General features: G+C 47.1%; 1 protein-coding gene across 1 annotated transcript in view; it reads left to right on the forward strand.

The window, feature by feature from the left end:
• The window catches only part of dnah2 (dynein, axonemal, heavy chain 2), a gene marked incomplete at its 3' end in the record, with an annotated part of 61,677 nt that overhangs the window by 41,003 nt on the left and 3,751 nt on the right, over nucleotides 1–16,923 (forward strand). The window contains exons 56-78 of the mRNA XM_080023177.1: nucleotides 965–1,175; nucleotides 1,299–1,415; nucleotides 1,613–1,754; nucleotides 1,967–2,136; nucleotides 2,257–2,373; nucleotides 2,726–2,890; nucleotides 3,095–3,217; nucleotides 3,499–3,647; nucleotides 4,052–4,118; nucleotides 4,308–4,458; nucleotides 4,635–4,783; nucleotides 4,893–5,026; nucleotides 5,614–5,758; nucleotides 6,711–6,910; nucleotides 7,371–7,497; nucleotides 7,815–8,001; nucleotides 8,086–8,234; nucleotides 8,309–8,492; nucleotides 9,149–9,339; nucleotides 9,430–9,621; nucleotides 10,356–10,540; nucleotides 11,824–12,058; nucleotides 14,187–14,338. Coding sequence (XP_079879303.1) covers nucleotides 965–1,175; nucleotides 1,299–1,415; nucleotides 1,613–1,754; nucleotides 1,967–2,136; nucleotides 2,257–2,373; nucleotides 2,726–2,890; nucleotides 3,095–3,217; nucleotides 3,499–3,647; nucleotides 4,052–4,118; nucleotides 4,308–4,458; nucleotides 4,635–4,783; nucleotides 4,893–5,026; nucleotides 5,614–5,758; nucleotides 6,711–6,910; nucleotides 7,371–7,497; nucleotides 7,815–8,001; nucleotides 8,086–8,234; nucleotides 8,309–8,492; nucleotides 9,149–9,339; nucleotides 9,430–9,621; nucleotides 10,356–10,540; nucleotides 11,824–12,058; nucleotides 14,187–14,338 — 3,642 coding nt within the window. The remainder of the gene's footprint in view (nucleotides 1–964; nucleotides 1,176–1,298; nucleotides 1,416–1,612; nucleotides 1,755–1,966; nucleotides 2,137–2,256; nucleotides 2,374–2,725; nucleotides 2,891–3,094; nucleotides 3,218–3,498; nucleotides 3,648–4,051; nucleotides 4,119–4,307; nucleotides 4,459–4,634; nucleotides 4,784–4,892; nucleotides 5,027–5,613; nucleotides 5,759–6,710; nucleotides 6,911–7,370; nucleotides 7,498–7,814; nucleotides 8,002–8,085; nucleotides 8,235–8,308; nucleotides 8,493–9,148; nucleotides 9,340–9,429; nucleotides 9,622–10,355; nucleotides 10,541–11,823; nucleotides 12,059–14,186; nucleotides 14,339–16,923) is intronic.

Consider the following 16,923-nt stretch of genomic DNA (forward strand, 5'->3'; position numbering starts at 1 on the left):
ATGACCCGGAAAGGGAGGTTGAAGTCCGTCCCCTGCTATGACGCAACGACATTTGGACCAACCGCGACAAGGTGAGGTCTCAGAACGAGAGAAAGACCAAAGACAAAGATCGACTTGCACAGGGAACACTGCAAGAACCAAGATCACCGCGTCAATGTGTTCTCATTTTGTCCTGAACGCGTCTTTTTGGTCAAAAGCTTCTACTTCTTTTTAAGTGTACCTCCACCTTAAACCACCCAGCCCCACACACACACCAGAGAAGCCCTTGTCATGACATGTTGTCCATCTTCTTTGGGCTTGTTCCATCGAGCCCACTCTCTACAATAAACAGGTACATTTCACCACCATCGCCTGTGTCTCTTCCCTGTTCACAAATACCTGTTCATGTGCCACTGTAGCAGTTCCGGCTACAACATGCCATCCGAGTGGCATTTTCATGGCCCTCCGACACAGAGACACAGGCAGAGATGTTGCAAACACCATTTTATTGTAGACAGTAGCAAGATGGAACAGGCCAGGAGCAGATGGACACATGTCATGACAGAGGCTCTCCCCATGTGTGTGTGTGGGGACGGGTTATTAACCTGTTTCTCCTTGACTGCTCTGACGAGCAACAGGCGTACAGCCACCGCTGATCCAAGGCCCAATTACCTAGACCCAACACAGGTGTGGCTGTAACACCACCCCCACACCACAAATCAGTTATAAAGTTAAGTGACAAGTAAATATGTTATTGCACTCAATGTAAGGGTTTATGCAAACAGACATAAGTCCTTTGTACAGTTGACGGCTGAGACTGACCTAGTTCACAAAATGCAGTCTAAGGTCAGAAATGTTAGTGTGTGTGTGTGTGTGTGTTGTGTGTGTGTGTGTGTGTGTGTGTGTGTGTGTGTGTGTGTGTGTGTGTGTGTGTGTGTGTGTGTGTGTGTGTGTGTGTGTGTGTGTGTATTTAAACTTCGCCCAGGCTACTGGGGGAGAAGCGCTGTGAGCTGGGGGAGCAGGTGACCAAGTTGTGCAATGGCTTGCTCAAGATCGACGACACACGGGAGAAGGTGGAGGCCATGTCAGTGGAGCTGGAGGAGGCCAAGAAGAAGGTGGCCGACTTCCAGAAGGAGTGCGAGGAGTATCTGGTTGTCATCGTCCAGCAGAAGATGCAGGCTGACAAACAGCAGAAGGTAGAGCTAGGCTGTGATCACCCACCTGGTCCCGGTCCTGTCTTTGGAGCAGAATATCCCCCTGCGAAAAACATTGTTTCTGGTCTTAACCGCGTGTGCACGCACATATTTCCATGTGTCCAGGAAGTGGGAGCCTACAGTGAGCGGATCGGAGCGGAGGAGGTGAAGTGTAAGGCCATGGCTGAGAACGCCCAGCGTGACCTGGATGAGGCGCTGCCCGCCTTAGAGGAGGCCATGAAGGTCACATGTCTGCTCTCAGCTTGTCTTGCATGTTTTTTCTGCTTCTATCCCCAGTGTTAATCCAGTGTCAGCCCCACCTTAATCGATTTGATGTGATCTCCTTGGATGCCAAACGTGTCATGACGTTTAAGACCCAACACTCCATTTAACAAAACATGACTGTCGTATCTCCCCCTCTTTCCCTTTTGCCGACGAAGGCCTTGGCGTCTCTGAATAAGAAGGACATGATGGAGATCAAGTCGTATGGACGCCCCCCAACGCTGGTGGAGACTGTGATGCAGGCGGTCATGATTCTCCTGGGCAAGGAGCCCACCTGGGCTGAGGCCAAGAGACAGCTGGGTGAGAGAGAGAGAGAGAGAGAGAGAGAGAGAGAGAGAGAGAGAGAGAGAGAGAGAGAGAGAGAGAGAGAGAGAGAGAGAGAGAGAGAGAGAGAGAGAGAGAGAGAGAGAGAGAGAGAGAGAGAGAGAGAGAGAGAGAGAGAGAGAGAGAGAGAGAGAGAAAATACTGTCTGTCCTGTTTCTGTAATGTCAGCCTTGGTGTGCTGTGTGCAGGTGAAAACAACTTCATCAAGACGCTGGTCAACTTTGACAAGGACAACATCTCAGACCGCGTGCTGAGGAAGATTGGCCAGTACTGCGCACAGGCTGACTTTCAAGCTGAGATCATCGGCAGGGTGTCACTGGCGGCCAAGTCCCTCTGCTTGTGGGTCCGAGCCATGGAGGTGAGAGTGAGCCGCGCACGGTCAACATTAACACTACACCTCCAGGGTGGAGTTGTGGGCGTGGTCATATAGGGCAGTCTGGGTTCTCTCTCTCTCTCTCACCGTCCCTCACCTCCACAGGTATATGGGTGCCTCTTCAGGGTGGTGGAGCCCAAACGTGCACGACTGCACGAGGCCATGTCCCAGCTGGAGGAGAAGCAGGCCGCACTGGCCGAGGCCCAGAACAACCTCAAAGAGGTAGGGAGCCGTGCACAGTTACAGCACAACCCTAAACTTGGCATACAGCTGTGTGCTTGTGTGGAGACTAGGTGTGTGTTTAAGCAGGCTGTGTGCATGCATACTAACCATAATACTAACGTTGTCTGCCATCACCTAAATTCAGACCTAAGTTGAGAATACTGAGAATAAGCACTTTTTTGCAATCATATCATGTTATTAATAGGCATAGAATTGTTTTGGGGATCAATGCTTCAACCCCTTTAAAGATTCTCCCGTGTGTGTGCGTGTGTGTGTGTGTGTGTGTGTGTGTGTGTGTGTGTGTGTGTGTGTGTGTGTGTGTGTGCGCGCACACGTGTGTGTGCGTGCGCAGGTGGGCGAGAAGCTGGAGCAGCTGAAGAAGCAGTATGATGAGAAACTTGCCATGAAGTTGGAGCTGGGAAGGAAGTCACAGGAAATGGAGATCAAACTGGACCGGGCTGGAAAGCTGGTTTCTGGTCTGGCTGGAGAGAGAGTCCGCTGGGAAGAGACTGTGGCTGTAGGTCACACACACGATCCGATGCGCGCACACACACACACACACACACACACACACACACACACACACACACACACACCCTCCCCGAACAAATATGTATGGGCTAGTGTGTCTATCCTTGTATGCTCATACATACACACAGAAGGTGAAGGTGAGTGGTGTGCATGCAGGGGTCTTACGTGTGATTGTTTGCGTGTTTTTTAGGGTCTGGAAGATAACATGGATTATCTGGTGGGAGACTGTTTGCTCGCAGCCTCCTGCCTGTCCTACACGGGACCCTTCCTGTCCAACTACAGAGATGAACTGGTCGCCATCTGGATGAAGCAGGTGATGTGTGCTCTCTTTTCTAACTTATCAGTACAATTACAAAGGTTGCTGTCAGTGGATGTGTTGAACCTTCGTGGCTACTGTCTCCCACCGTTTGAGCTACATTAATTCCCTGTCAGGAATCGTCTTTAAACGGGCCCTTTATTTAGAATTTCAGATACGCTATTGTTCCTGTCAAGCGGGGCTATTAACTTTAATATGATCCATTTGGAAAAAGCTCTATTCTTTCAATCGTCAAAAAGTCTACTCTCTCCCACTCTCGCCCCCTCTCTCCTCACCAGGTGCATGAGTTTCAGGTGCCATGTTCCCCAGGCTTCAGTTTCGCCGTGTTCATGTCTAAGCCCACCATGGTGAGAGAGTGGAACCTGCAGGGCCTGCCGTCCGACGCATTCTCCACTGAGAACGGAGTCATCGTCACCCGTGGCAACCGGTCTCTACCTACGGAAACGCACAACATACACATTACCTGTTGGAAGGTTCTTACGCCAGGATTTGCTGTTGCCCACTGAACCGTTTTGTATGAAGCCATAGTTTTTTTTTAAACTGTCCCCTGGGAAAAAAGAATGGTCTTGTTTTATTGGACTTCCACAGTCCATTTATGCTATTTAAAAACATGTACAAACAGCATGTTCATTGCACAGTGTGCATTCGGGGACAGGGCACGGAGGAATGGGCCCCCATTATGGGTTATCGTCACAGCCACAGCCAAATCTGGTGCAGATCTTCCACCAATACAGTTTGGGAATTTAGCGGAGAATAAAATAATCGCGGATTGTGGACTCACTGATCCAGGGACTTACTGACCATCATTTCTGTGCATGTCCTGTGATTAAGATGGCCGCTGATGGTGGATCCCCAAGGCCAAGCTCTGAAGTGGATCAAAAACATGGAAAGAGAAAAGGTAAGACCGAGCCAGTGGAGCAGACCTTTCCTGTGCTGCCGTCGCTTCCTCTTTAGGGTTGATGTTGGTCCTGAAACCCCCTCGGCAGCAAGCCATTTTGAGGGGCATTGATTTCTACTCCTGCATCATGGCTCTTTACAGTATTCTGTGGCCCACGCGTTTGTCACCGTGTTTGAACGTGTGTTTTAGGGTCTGAAGGTGATTGACCTGCAGATGCCAGATTTCCTGCGGGTTCTGGAAAACGCTGTCCAGTTTGGAAACCCTCTTCTGCTGCAGAACGTCCAGGAGGAACTAGATCCATCGCTGGCCCCCATCCTCAACAAGTCCCTGACGACTATCGGTACACTCACACTCACACGGATAAGCCAGTGAACACGCACACAAACAGGCACATAGATATACAATACAAATACCCATTGCTCAAACAAGCCCTATAAAATCAAACACACACCTCAAATCCTCCAATTGGTGTGTGAGTGTGTTTGCTGGCGTCTCTGACAGTTGTTTCTCCTCCAGGCGGCCGACTGCTGTTGAAGTTAGGCGACAAGGACGTGGAATATAACCTCCAGTTCCGTTTCTACATCACCACCAGGCTGTCCAACCCCCACTACGCGCCTGAGATCGCCGCCAAAACCACCATAGTCAACTTCGCTGTCAAGGAGCAGGTGTGTGTGCTACGATGCACCTCTGATGGTCTGGTTGTGTGTGTGTGTGTGTGTTTATATAAACACTGTGTGTGTGTGTGTGTGTGTGTGTGTGTGTGTGTGTGTATAGGGCCTGGAGGCCCAGCTGCTGGGTATCGTGGTGCGGAAGGAGCGTCCAGATCTGGAGGAGCAGAAGGACTCCCTGGTGATCAACATCGCCTCTGGGAAGAGGAAGCTGCAGGAGCTTGAGGATGAGATCCTCAGGTAAACATGGTCGGCACTCCTCCATGTCTTCTGTGTCTCCGTTGCCGCCCACCCAATTTCCTGCCCGTAGTGACTCGTTAAAATGGCCGCAGAACACAGAGGAGGAGGAGGAACAGCCTGTACTTAGTCTTAGTAGCAGGAGTAGTGGCTGCTGCTGTTGCATGGAGTGTTTACATTAAGAGTGTCAAGCTGATTGACTTCCACTGCTGGAAAAGGTATTTTTCACTTTTTAATGTTTACATTACAGTGGAGGCCAATGTGTTGCTGATAAAAACATGATTATGATGTAAAATACTATTATATTATATGTTATGATCGATTTTTTGAGAAATTGGTATCATACTCTATCGGCCTTATCAAGCGGCTAATCATTTCGTGAGTTGGCCAGCATACTTTTACAATTTCACCTGGCGGCCCAAAAAGATTACAAAAGGTCAACCTGAGGTGGCCACACTTAGTGCTTCGTAAAAACTATAAAAAGCAAGCGTTCTGCCCCAAATGAAGGGTCCTGAGATAAGCCTTTCCTTGATAAAGCAAGATTCCAGTGTGAATAAAGGAGTGTGTACCCTTAACATTACTGCTACCAGGTTGTTGAATGAGGCCACGGGCTCCCTGCTGGACGACGTGCAGCTGGTGAACACGCTGCAGACGTCCAAGGTGACAGCCACTGAGGTGTCAGAGCAGCTGGAGAGCAGCGAGCTGACCGAGATCGAGATCGACACAGCGAGAGAGGTCAGGTGTCCGCTGGTCCTCGGAAAGTATTAATTGGGCAAAGAAATGTGATTTGTTTTAAATTTGCTTTTCAAACAGCTTAAATATTTCTAGGCAACTGAGGTGAAAATGTATAATTTTTCATTATTAATTTATAATTCAGTTGATTTATATCCGACACTGTTACTGAGGAAGACAATTTTCTTTTTATTTGTGTTTACACGTTTCATCCATTATTCTGCATTTTTGTGTGTGTGCCTATATTTTCATGGTAGATAAGGTATTAAATTCAATTTTCAAAGTACAACAAGTAATATTTTAGCAGCGGGAGTTCACAAACCCTTGTTTTGATGAGGCAAAATATGAATGGTTGACCCTGGGAGAAGGGCAGAGACAAGTGGGAAAAAGTTGATAACAGTGGAGAGATGAGGAGAGGAGGCAGGAGGGGGTGATGGGATCAGCTGAGAGCAGAGCGGATGACAAAATAAAAATGGTGTCGTTTGTTTGCTTGGCAAATTTGTCTTGAAAAAAATGATATAAATAATCTGACCATCCGTCCCTTAAAATAAAGAATTGTCCTTGTTGAAGATACATAAAATGACGCGATCCTTATTTTATCGATAGTTTAAGCGACTTTTTTTCGTGAAAAAAAATAATAGGAACAATGCAGTGGTTCGAGCGTTTATTTTTCCAAGGACCAGCGCCATTGCGAGCGTATCTTCTCTCCGTTTGGCTGTCGGCGCTCTGCGCCGCTCATTTGCATAAAGTTGAAACCTACTCAACGTTCCCCGTCGCCGTGAAGCGATGTGACCGTACCATTAGGGTTTACTACTTGTGGCCTCAATGGCTGCTTAAGATCAAAATGGTTTAATGGAATATCTATATGCGCCGTGTGCGGCCGTGTCTGTATAAGTGAGATCGGAGACATTTGCATTTCATGCGTATCTCCCTGCCGTCGCGTTTGTCGCAACAGGCCTACCGTCCGTGCGCCCAGCGTGCCTCGGTCCTGTTCTTCGTGCTCAACGACATGGAGCACATCGAGCCCATGTACCAGTTCTCACTGGACGCCTACATCAACCTGTTCAACCTCAGCATTGACAAGAGCCAGCACTGCTTCAAGCTGGAGCAGAGGATCGAGAAGCTCAACGACTACCACACGTACGCCGTGTACAGGTAACAGCTCATGTCAGGTTCAGGAAGGTGGCCGTGAAGTAAGGGCGATGCGGGCCAAAAGTGGTATCTTGATATCCGTTGATGATTTTCCGATATTTAATATGGCTGAATTATTTTTTTACGTAAAAAAAAAATAAAATAAATGCATATTTGATCTATGAGGGTTGCTCTATGCTCTCTCCTCCCCAGAACACAAATCTGGAACCCGTCCATTAGAGGGTCATAGTTAAAGACTCAATCTCCATTGTTCAGTGGAGACAATCAATCGGATATTATTGGGGATTTTTTTTGTTCATCAAAAATATTCATAATACAATTTTCCAGCTTGATAATATTGCCAGTGGAGTAGAGTCATTGATCGAGTTGGTTCAGGTTAACTGTGGGATCGGCAGCTGATGGAATTAGTTGAGTTTGGTCTGCCTCTACAGAGCACCTGTGCCGCTGGTGTCGTCTCCCGCAGGTACACATGTCAGGGGCTGTTCGAGGCGCACAAGCTGCTGCTCAGCTTCCAGATGTGCACCAAGATCCTGGAGGTGGCTGGCAAGCTCAACATGGACGAGTACAGCTTCTTCCTCCGAGGAGGGCTGGTGAGTCAACGCGGGACACGTGCAACGCAAACACGCCACCGTCCTGATTTCACATCATTTTTCGGAGACCTGGAACTTTGCGCGTATTGAGATATAACGATTATGTTGGCGAGCGACTCGGCGAGATGGCAAAACCTGCATTTACCTTTTCGTTTATTAATATTTCAGAAGTGGCATGTATGGATTACTTGATACATTTATTGATTGATTGATGACGACTGGTCAGCTTGATAGATTGATGGTAGAATTGATGGTTTGTAATGTGTTCACTGACTTGTTTGACCTCCTGATGGCCTGCCTCCTGTGTGTGTGACTAGGTGTTGGATAAGAAGGGTCAAATGGACAACCCGTGTAGCACCTGGCTGGCCGACTCCAACTGGGACAACATCACGGAGCTGGACAAGCTGGCCAACTTCCACGGCATCATGAGTTCCTTTGAGGATTCCGCCGAGGACTGGGAGCGGTGGTACACCAGCGCAGAGCCCGAGAAAGCCAGACTGCCTGGTCCGTACCTGCTGCTGTGAAATGAGTCAGCATTTAATGTTGTCGTCCCCTGCCCTCCCCTAAATCTCCCTCGCCCTCCGCCAGATGAGTGGGAGACCAGCTGCAACGACCTCCAGAGGATGCTGGTGGTGCGCTCGCTGCGCCAGGACCGCGTCTCCCTTTGTGTCAACTCCTTCATTGTCAACAACTTGGACTCCCGCTTTGTGGAGCCGCCCGTCCTCCAGATGAAGGCTGTGAGTGTGGAGGGTCGCCCCCGCCCCCCCCCCCCCTCTCTCTCTCAGCTGATCTGTTTTCTCACCCACACCAGGTCGTGGAGGACTCCACCTCCAGGTCCCCCCTGATCTTCGTGCTTTCTCCGGGCGTGGACCCCATGGCGTCCCTGACACAGCTGGCTGAGGCCTCCGGCATGGGAAAGCGCTTCCACGCCCTCTCTCTGGGCCAGGGCCAGGCTCCCAACGCCAGACGCCTGATCCAGGAGGGGGTCAAGCATGGTACCACGCCTCCTGCGCTCTCCTCCCCGTTTGCTCATTTTTTATTTATTTTTTTACCTCAGTTTGCCATTTTCTGTCTCTCTTCTGAAGAGAGAGAGAGAAGAAGGGGTTAGGTAGGTTAGCTTGTGTCTTCATCTCCACCTACTGTATGATTTATGAGAAAGAGAAGTAGGGGTTAGGTAGGTTAGGTAGTGTCCTCATCTCCACCTACTGTATGTTTTATTCATCTCTATAGGGAAATAGTCTTTTATAGTAGCCCCATTCCACTTAGGAATTAAGTATGAATTGTGAATTGAATTTATTCTTCTTAATCTTTTAGTGGTATTATTTTAGTGGTATTATTATTATTATTTTGTTATTAAATTAATCTTGATGAAAGAATGAGTTATATAAAAACTACAGTTTTGGTTCTGAAATTTTACATGATAAAAATAAGATGAACCGGGATTCTTGGGTATTTTTACATGGGATTTGATATCAAGATACATGTATTGATATTGTGTGATGCTTAAACTCATATCAGCTACTCATTCTAAGGCTGCTCAGCGGCGTCTGCAGCAGAATAGTCTGGAGCCGTCTGCTCCACTTCTGCCTCTCCAACTTGCTGCCCCGACACGCCACCGCTTAGCCTCCACCTCTGCTCCCTGCTTCCCCAGGCCACTGGGTGTTCCTGGCGAACTGCCACCTGTCCCTGTCCTGGATGCCCGAGCTGGACAAGCTGGTGGAGCAGCTGCAGCTGGAGGACACTCACAAAGACTTCAGGCTGTGGCTCAGTTCCTCCCCGCACCCAGACTTTCCCATTGCCATTCTGCAGGCGGGCATTAAGATGACCACCGAGCCACCCAAGGTGCGCGCGCGCACACACGCGCACACGCTCTCCAGCCCTTCATGATCGGTCTGTTTCCTAAATCCCGGTCCACTCTCTTCACCACCCCAGGGCGTGAAAGCCAACATGAAACGCCTGTACCAGCTGGTGACGGAGGAGCAGTTCAGCCGCTGCTCAAATCCCGTCCCCTACAGGAAGCTGCTCTTCTCCCTCTGCTTCTTCCACAGCGTCCTGCTGGAGAGAAAGAAGTTCCTGCAGCTCGGCTGGAACATCATCTACGACTTCAATGACTCGGACTTCCAGGCCAGTGCCTTACCCAACCCGTCATGTCATGAGATCCAAAGGAAGATTTGTCTGTCGCTCTCTCTAGTTTAGTTGGGTGGTGGTGAGGAGGGTGTTGACTTGGTGTTGATGCTGGTGACTGAGGGCTTGAAAAATGGTCTCGGTCGTCGATGTTGCCCGTGCCGATATTTCATCTTATAGCACAGCTCGGAGTGTAACTCGAGCAGAAAAAGCAGAACGTCTATTTTATGTTCTTGTTTCGCTGATAGCCAATTGCCAATCGAAGGAGAGAACCCAAAATAAATATGTAATGTTGGACAGTAAGTATTTTGAATCACCAGCACTTGTACTGTATCATTCTCTCTCAGACCCACTCACGTGAACCTCTGATTGAGAAGAGTTTAAGACCGGGCAAGTGGCACAGTAAAATGGATTACAGAGCTATGACGGCTATCTGCCGTCTTAGGTGACCTACCAGAACATTAAAAAATGGAAAAAAGTACATTGAATAAAATTCATAGCAGAGTAAAATGTTTTGCCAGATTGCTAGATCAACCTGCAGAATAGCCTGTGAAATCAGCTCGGAGTGAATAGAAAATCGGGAGTTTTCAGAACGTAACTCCCGCGAGAAAGTGCTACGCCGCCAAATCCAACCTTTTTCCTGCGGTCGCTGTGCCACAGCAGGGGTGGCTGTTGGCTGTTTACCGAGGCCTGAGTCTCTTTGGCCGGTGCTCACGCCGTCTTCCCTCCACTAGGTGAGCGAGAGCCTGCTCAGTCTGTACCTGGACGAGTACAAGGAGATCCCGTGGAAGGCGCTCAGGTACATGATCGCTCACATCAACTACGGAGGCCACGTCACCGACGACTGGGACCGCCGCCTGCTCCTCACCTACATCAACGACTACTTCTGCGAAGCCGCCATCAACGAGCCCTTCTTCAAGTGGGATTTCAACACACACACGCTCACACCGCACTCATCCTAGATTCTCTGCAAACACGCTTGTATGCCCGAGAGAGGAGATCCTAGTCGGTCATGTAGACATGTATAGACACAAACGCAGACATGCATGTTCACAGATGGACAAATTAAGGAAATAAGAAGAGCATATATGCAGGGTAAGATCTGTGAATCTCCAATTTCACAGTGGCTGTTGTTTTTTTTTTAGCGTTTGAGGGAATGCGATGCAGACAAAGACTTCCACACGTTCTGTTATCTCTACATATACCTTGCTATTATTGCCAGTGCGTGTAAGTCGCACTTCGGCTGCTCTGAACAGGCATACCAGTCCCAACTCCCCTGGTGAGGCTGTGTTTCAGCATTGGACAGCAGCAGAGAGCTAGATTGATTGCTGTCCTATATCTGTACTAGAAGTTTCTCAGTCTCGTCTTCCACTGCCGCCAGCATTTCATCGGGGATCCCTCAGGGCTCCATCTTGGGTCCCATATTGTTCTCCCTATACTGTATATGCTTCTACCAGGGAAAATTACTCCTACTAGCATTTTGTTTCAGTGTTACACTGAAAACACTCAACACTCAATATGTCCCAATCAAATCCTGAAGCTTGATTGAGATCTAATTAAATGAGGCATGACTTTGAAATAGTAATTCATGCGTTCATATCCTCCAGACCTGACTGCTGTAATTCTCTTTGCTTTGGAATCGCTCAGACCTCTATTTCCCGATTATAACTGTGGCCGTACCAACAATTTGGAACAGTCCGCCAGATGACGTGAGATTGGCCAATTCAGTTGGCATCTTCAAAAAAATCGGCTTTAAACCTACACTCATTTTACTCCACCTTACCTTACTCAACCTTTTACTCATTGCCTACTCATTGCCATTGCCCCAACTGTGATTGAAGTATTCCTCAGTGTTTTGTATTTGTATGCCTGAATTTTGTTTTAAATATAAATTCTGCTTAAATGTATCTGTATTTTTGTGCATGAGTTTGTGTGTTAAAAAAATGCATGCATCTCTTTCACCATTGTTGTACAGCACTTTGGTACAAACCTGGTTTGTTTTTTAAAGCACGTAATAAACTTGAACTTGACCTTAATATGATTATAATATCATATGATAGTTCATAACCATTAATGTTTTTCACTTGGTTATGTGGTCCTAGTGATTTATCATCCCTGCACTATACACTGTACCACTGTTATTTCTCTGTTATACCTGGTATTTCTCTATTAACACACCCACTCCCACCCCCTGACCTCCAGGTTCTCCACGCTGACAACCTACTACATTCCTCGTGATGGCCACCAGTCTTCCTACAAAGACTATGTCAACAAGCTGCCGCCCACTGAGCACCCCGAGGTGTTCGGCCAGCACCCCAACGCTGACGTGGCCAGCCAGATCTCTGAGACGAGGACCTTGCTGGACACTCTGCTGTCCCTGCAGCCGCAGGTCACCAGCACTGCCGCAACAGGGGCCGCGCCCAGCAAAGAGGACAAGGTCAGTGGAGGATGGGGTGCACAAAATTCAGGCACCAGGTGACAATTCCAAATATAATGGAATATAATGCAGTAAGGCTCTTGGGCATTCTGTATTGCTTTCAAATATTTTTGCTCCTGTAGATCAACTTGATTTACTTGATTTACTCTTCGGTCCTCTTTTGTCTGAGGAAGTAACCTCTTTAAATGTGCACGTGGCACCTATTCACCGCGATGATCCATTTATAACTTTTTAATCAATTTATTTATAAACCCCTGGACTTTCATAGCTCACATGTGTTTCGGCAAGATTTCTGCTCATGTTCAAAACTTTCTGCACATCCAAAACATAACACAGGTATTTGTGTTTTGGGGTGATTTTGAGGAATCATGTACATCTCAACTACGTTATTGAAGCTGACTGTAAAACAAGAATACGATACATTTTGGCCATAACCGATTACACCATTGATCAAAGAGAATTAGACCTTGTTAAAGCCAAAATAAATTCTGGAAAACAAAAGTCTTAGGCTTGTGTGTGTGTGTGTGTGTGTGTGTGTGTGTGTGTGTGTGTGTGTGTGTGTGTGTGTGTGTGTGTGTGTGTGTGTGTGTGTGTGTGTGTGTGTGCGCCTGTGGTGGGGATACTTGTGTTTTCCACAAAAGATGGTGGTTGTATGAGGTTGTATGTGATATTTTTATTTTAGGAGTGGAAAAAAAGAACCAGTGCTGAAAAACAAAGACCGGCCCCTGTCTGTGGCACTGTTGCGTCTTTGCGTCTTATTTTTCAAAATAAAAGTCCTCTGCTTCTTTCATGTTTTTAATGGTGGGGACAAATGCATGTGTTGTAAATATTTAGGGGGACGCATCCCCTGTGCCACCCCCCCCCCCCCCCCATGAAATCTGCACCTCTGCAATCATAGCTCGTGAACAATAACTATTTAGAGGTAGCCTCGATCTTTCCAGTCAACAAAGTTAAATGAGAATTCTAACTGCACCATTCAAATGCTCTTGACTCAGTTTGAAGACAATGGAGCAAGAAAAATATTGGGAATATAACATTTAATTATTTTAAAATAATAGGGTAGGAATTTTTTCATGAAATGCCTTGCTTTCATTATAATTGTTAAAAAAAATGTTTTAGAGGATATTGAGTCCAGTCACATTAAATCATTTTAAATAATGTTATTTTTTGTAGTGGAATAAATATATACATAATATTTCATACAATTTCATAGTTCGAACAAATGCTTGGGAGCTGTAAGAGGCAGCTCTTTTCTGTCTCTTGAAAGGAGACTTTTCAACACTACTGCAAGTACGTGTCTCTTCTCCTCTGCCCACTGCGTCCGTGGCCGCTCGGTACATTCTTCTCTAATCGGAGTTTTGCTAATTCTACTCATCAGGTGTGAGTGACGCACAGTGCTGATCGCCGGAGTGAGTAACAAAGGTGTGGCAGTTTCGCCTACCACGCGCCACCCAAGTGGCGTCTTCAGAGCCCTCCGGCACAGAGACACAGACGACGGGGTTTCAAACACACAGTTTATTGTAGAGAGTGGGCTAGGTGGAATAAGCCCCGGAGCGGATGGACGCATGTCATGACAAGGGCTCCTCTCCTGAGGGTGTGTCGGGATGGGGGTTTTATGCAGCAGGCTTGGGCGACCGTGCAAATGCGGTCTCCCCGTTCCAGAAGTCCAGGATTTATTATTTTTAAATAAAGTATTTACACAAAAACATCCAGTTTTTACTAAATCAAGTCCCATAGCAACGGAAAGCAACAGGGAGACGTGCGTCCCGGAGCACTCCTGGAACAATACGGAGTAAGGACTTGGACCGTCACTTAACTCGGTCGTGTTTAAAAATGTTGTTTCATATACGTAGGAAACAAACAAAAATGAATACATCTAAAATAAAAAAGACAGGCACGGGAGCCCGTGTGCACCGCTATCTGGACATAGGTTGCAGTGCTCCAGGCTTTCAGGTCACATTGAGTTTCTTAGCAATCTGTTGGATTGCCCAACATCCATCAGATGACGACGCTGACACTCAGACCAGGTTACAACCCCGCCCTTGTCTGAAGCGTGGTACACTGCCATGTATTTTGACTGTAATCACGAGGGTGTAGTTAATTTTCTCTTTCTCCTTTGCATCACCAGGTGCTGGAGCTGTTGACAGACATGTGTGACAAGATCCCGGACATGATCGACTACGAGTCCACCAGGGCCCTGCTACACGGCGACATGTCTCCCCTTAACGTGGTGCTCCTGCAGGAGATCCAGAGATACAACGCTCTGCTGTGCACCATCAGGTACACCGTTTGAAGCGGTTCACAGCCGAGACCAAACAAAGCTCCTCGGGTAGTCTTTCCGGCGTATATGGCGGGGGGTGGGGCGCTAATACCCCTTTTCAAAGGCATTTTGTAGGCCGGTTTGGGAGTTGGTGCCTAATCTGGAACCAGCTTTTGCGTTTTAGACAGCGAAAGAACCGGCTCTGGAACCGGAAAACTGGTTGCAGAACTGCACCACTTGCTCGCTGGACTGAAACCAAGACCCGCTTACGTCGGGGGCTGCGGGCGGGGACATGCAAGCCCGAGCAAAAACATTGTGACTGGCAAAATTTTTTTTTACCCTAAAGCAGTACGGAAAATTCATGAACGGAAAATCTCGTCCGTGAAGCTCTCAAGTGGACAAATCGAGTGGACATATTGTTAAAAATATCATATTTTATTGAGTCGGGCGCGCTTTTCCTTAAAATTATTAGAACCCACAAGCTGTGAGCTACAGGCTCAAACTCTCACAGTCTGCAGAGGCCGGAGTGAGGGAGTTCTGGGATCCGCAGACTACCGGTGTTCAAGCCCGCTCCACCCCCGCTTTTCAATATTCCTTACCAAATTGTCCAGGGTTTAGCCACGAATAAAATAATCATAATATTATACTTGTTTTCAGCGCTTACATAGATGTTTATACACCGCGTTCCAAGATATTATGCAAATAATATTTTTCTCTGATTTTCCTAAATAGTCGATGCAAATGACATTCAGTATCATTTTCAAGTCATCAACCGTTAGTGTATAATTCAAATGTTATTGAACAAACGTCCCAATGACAACAGTATTTCTTTCCAAAAATAAAAAACTCAAAATGCACTGTTCCAAATTATTAGAAACTCCAACAGAGTTTCAAAACATTGTATAGGTTGTAAAGAACTGAAAATGGTCATTTGTTGAATTTGCAGAATTAGGTCATATTTACTGAAATCAAAAGCTATTTCAGTCAAAAACATCTTAACAGGCCAAGTTACATGTTGACATAGGAGCCTTCTTTGAGATCACCCTCACAGTTCTTGCCTCCATTGAACTTGTGAGTTTTTGTAGAGTTTCTGCTTGAATTTCTTTGCAGGATGTCAGAACAGCCTCCCAGAGCTTCTGTTTTGACGCCAACTGCCTCCCACCGTCATAGATCTTTTGCTTGAGGATGCTCCAAAGGTTCTCAATAGTGTTGAGGTCAGGGGAGGATGGGGGCCACACCATGAGTTTCACTACTTTAATGCCCATAGCAGCCAATGACACAGAGGTATTCTATGCAGCATGAGATGGTGCATCGTCAGGCAGGAAGATGATTTTGCTGCTCTATATACTTTGCCGAGGTCATTTTCACACTTTCAGGGGCCCTAAAGGGGCCTACCAGCTCTCTTCCCATGATCCCAGACCAAAACATGACTCCGCCACCTCCTTGCTGACGTGGCAGCCTTGTTGGGACATGGCGGCCATCCACCAGCCATCCACTACTCCATCCATCTGCACCATCCAGGGTTGCACGGCACTCATCAGTAACAAGACTGAAAATGAGTCTTCATGTATTTCTGGGCCCACTGCAACCGTTTCTGCTTGTGAGCATTGGTTAGGGGTGGCCCAATAGTAGGTTTATGCACAACTGCAAGCCTCTGGAGGATCCTACACATTGAGGTTTGTGGGACTCCAGAGGCACCAGCAGCTTCAAATTCCTGTTTGCTGCTTTGTAACGGCATTTTAGCAGCTGCTCTCTTAATCCCATGAATTTATCTGGCAGCAACCTTCCTCATTATGACTTTATCTGTACGAACCCAACTATGCTCTGAATCAGCCACAAATCTCTTCCCAGTACAATGATCACGCTTTTTGTGAAATATCGAATGTTTTCATACCTTGTCCAAGGCATTGCACTATTTGAGGCTTTTCGGCCGCAGAGATCCTTTTTCCTTCCCGTATTGCTTGAAACCTGTGGCCTGCTTAATAATGTGGAACGTCCTTCTTAAGTAGTTTTCCTTTAATTGGGCTCACCTGGCAAACTAATTATCACAGGTGTCTGAGATTGATTTCAGTTCACCCAAAGAGCCCTGAGACACAATACCATCCATGAGTTTAATTGGAAAACAAGAAATGTTTATGACACTTTAATCCAATTTGCCTATGTCAAGATTCAAGATTCAAGATTCAAGATTTTTATTTGTCACATACATATACATACTTCCATACATATATGCAGTGAAATGTAATGCAACGCACCCGGTGATAGCACACAATAATGTCCCCCATCCTGATGAAATGGTGGAGGTGTATGCTGACGTTTCCAGCGATGTAATGACGTGGCCCCATTTTTCCCATGGAAAAGCAAACCGGTTCTTGGAAGGTTCACAAGTTGAACCAACCACCAGGCGGCACTAGGACCAGCCCTAGACAGCACCAGGTTGGTGTTGGTGGAAACGGAAGTCCTTGCAGTAAGGTTGGGGGAGTTTCAACGTCCGGGAAGACATTTCTGCGTTAACAGGAGCGGTCGGTGAAACTAACCCGGGGGGCTGTATCGTAATTGTTTCTAAACGGATTCTTAACACGAGACAACACAACTTGAGAGACGA

The sequence above is a fragment of the Zeus faber genome (assembly GCF_960531495.2).
Source record: "Zeus faber genome assembly, chromosome: 22".
NCBI classification, from domain to species: domain Eukaryota; kingdom Metazoa; phylum Chordata; class Actinopteri; order Zeiformes; family Zeidae; genus Zeus; species Zeus faber.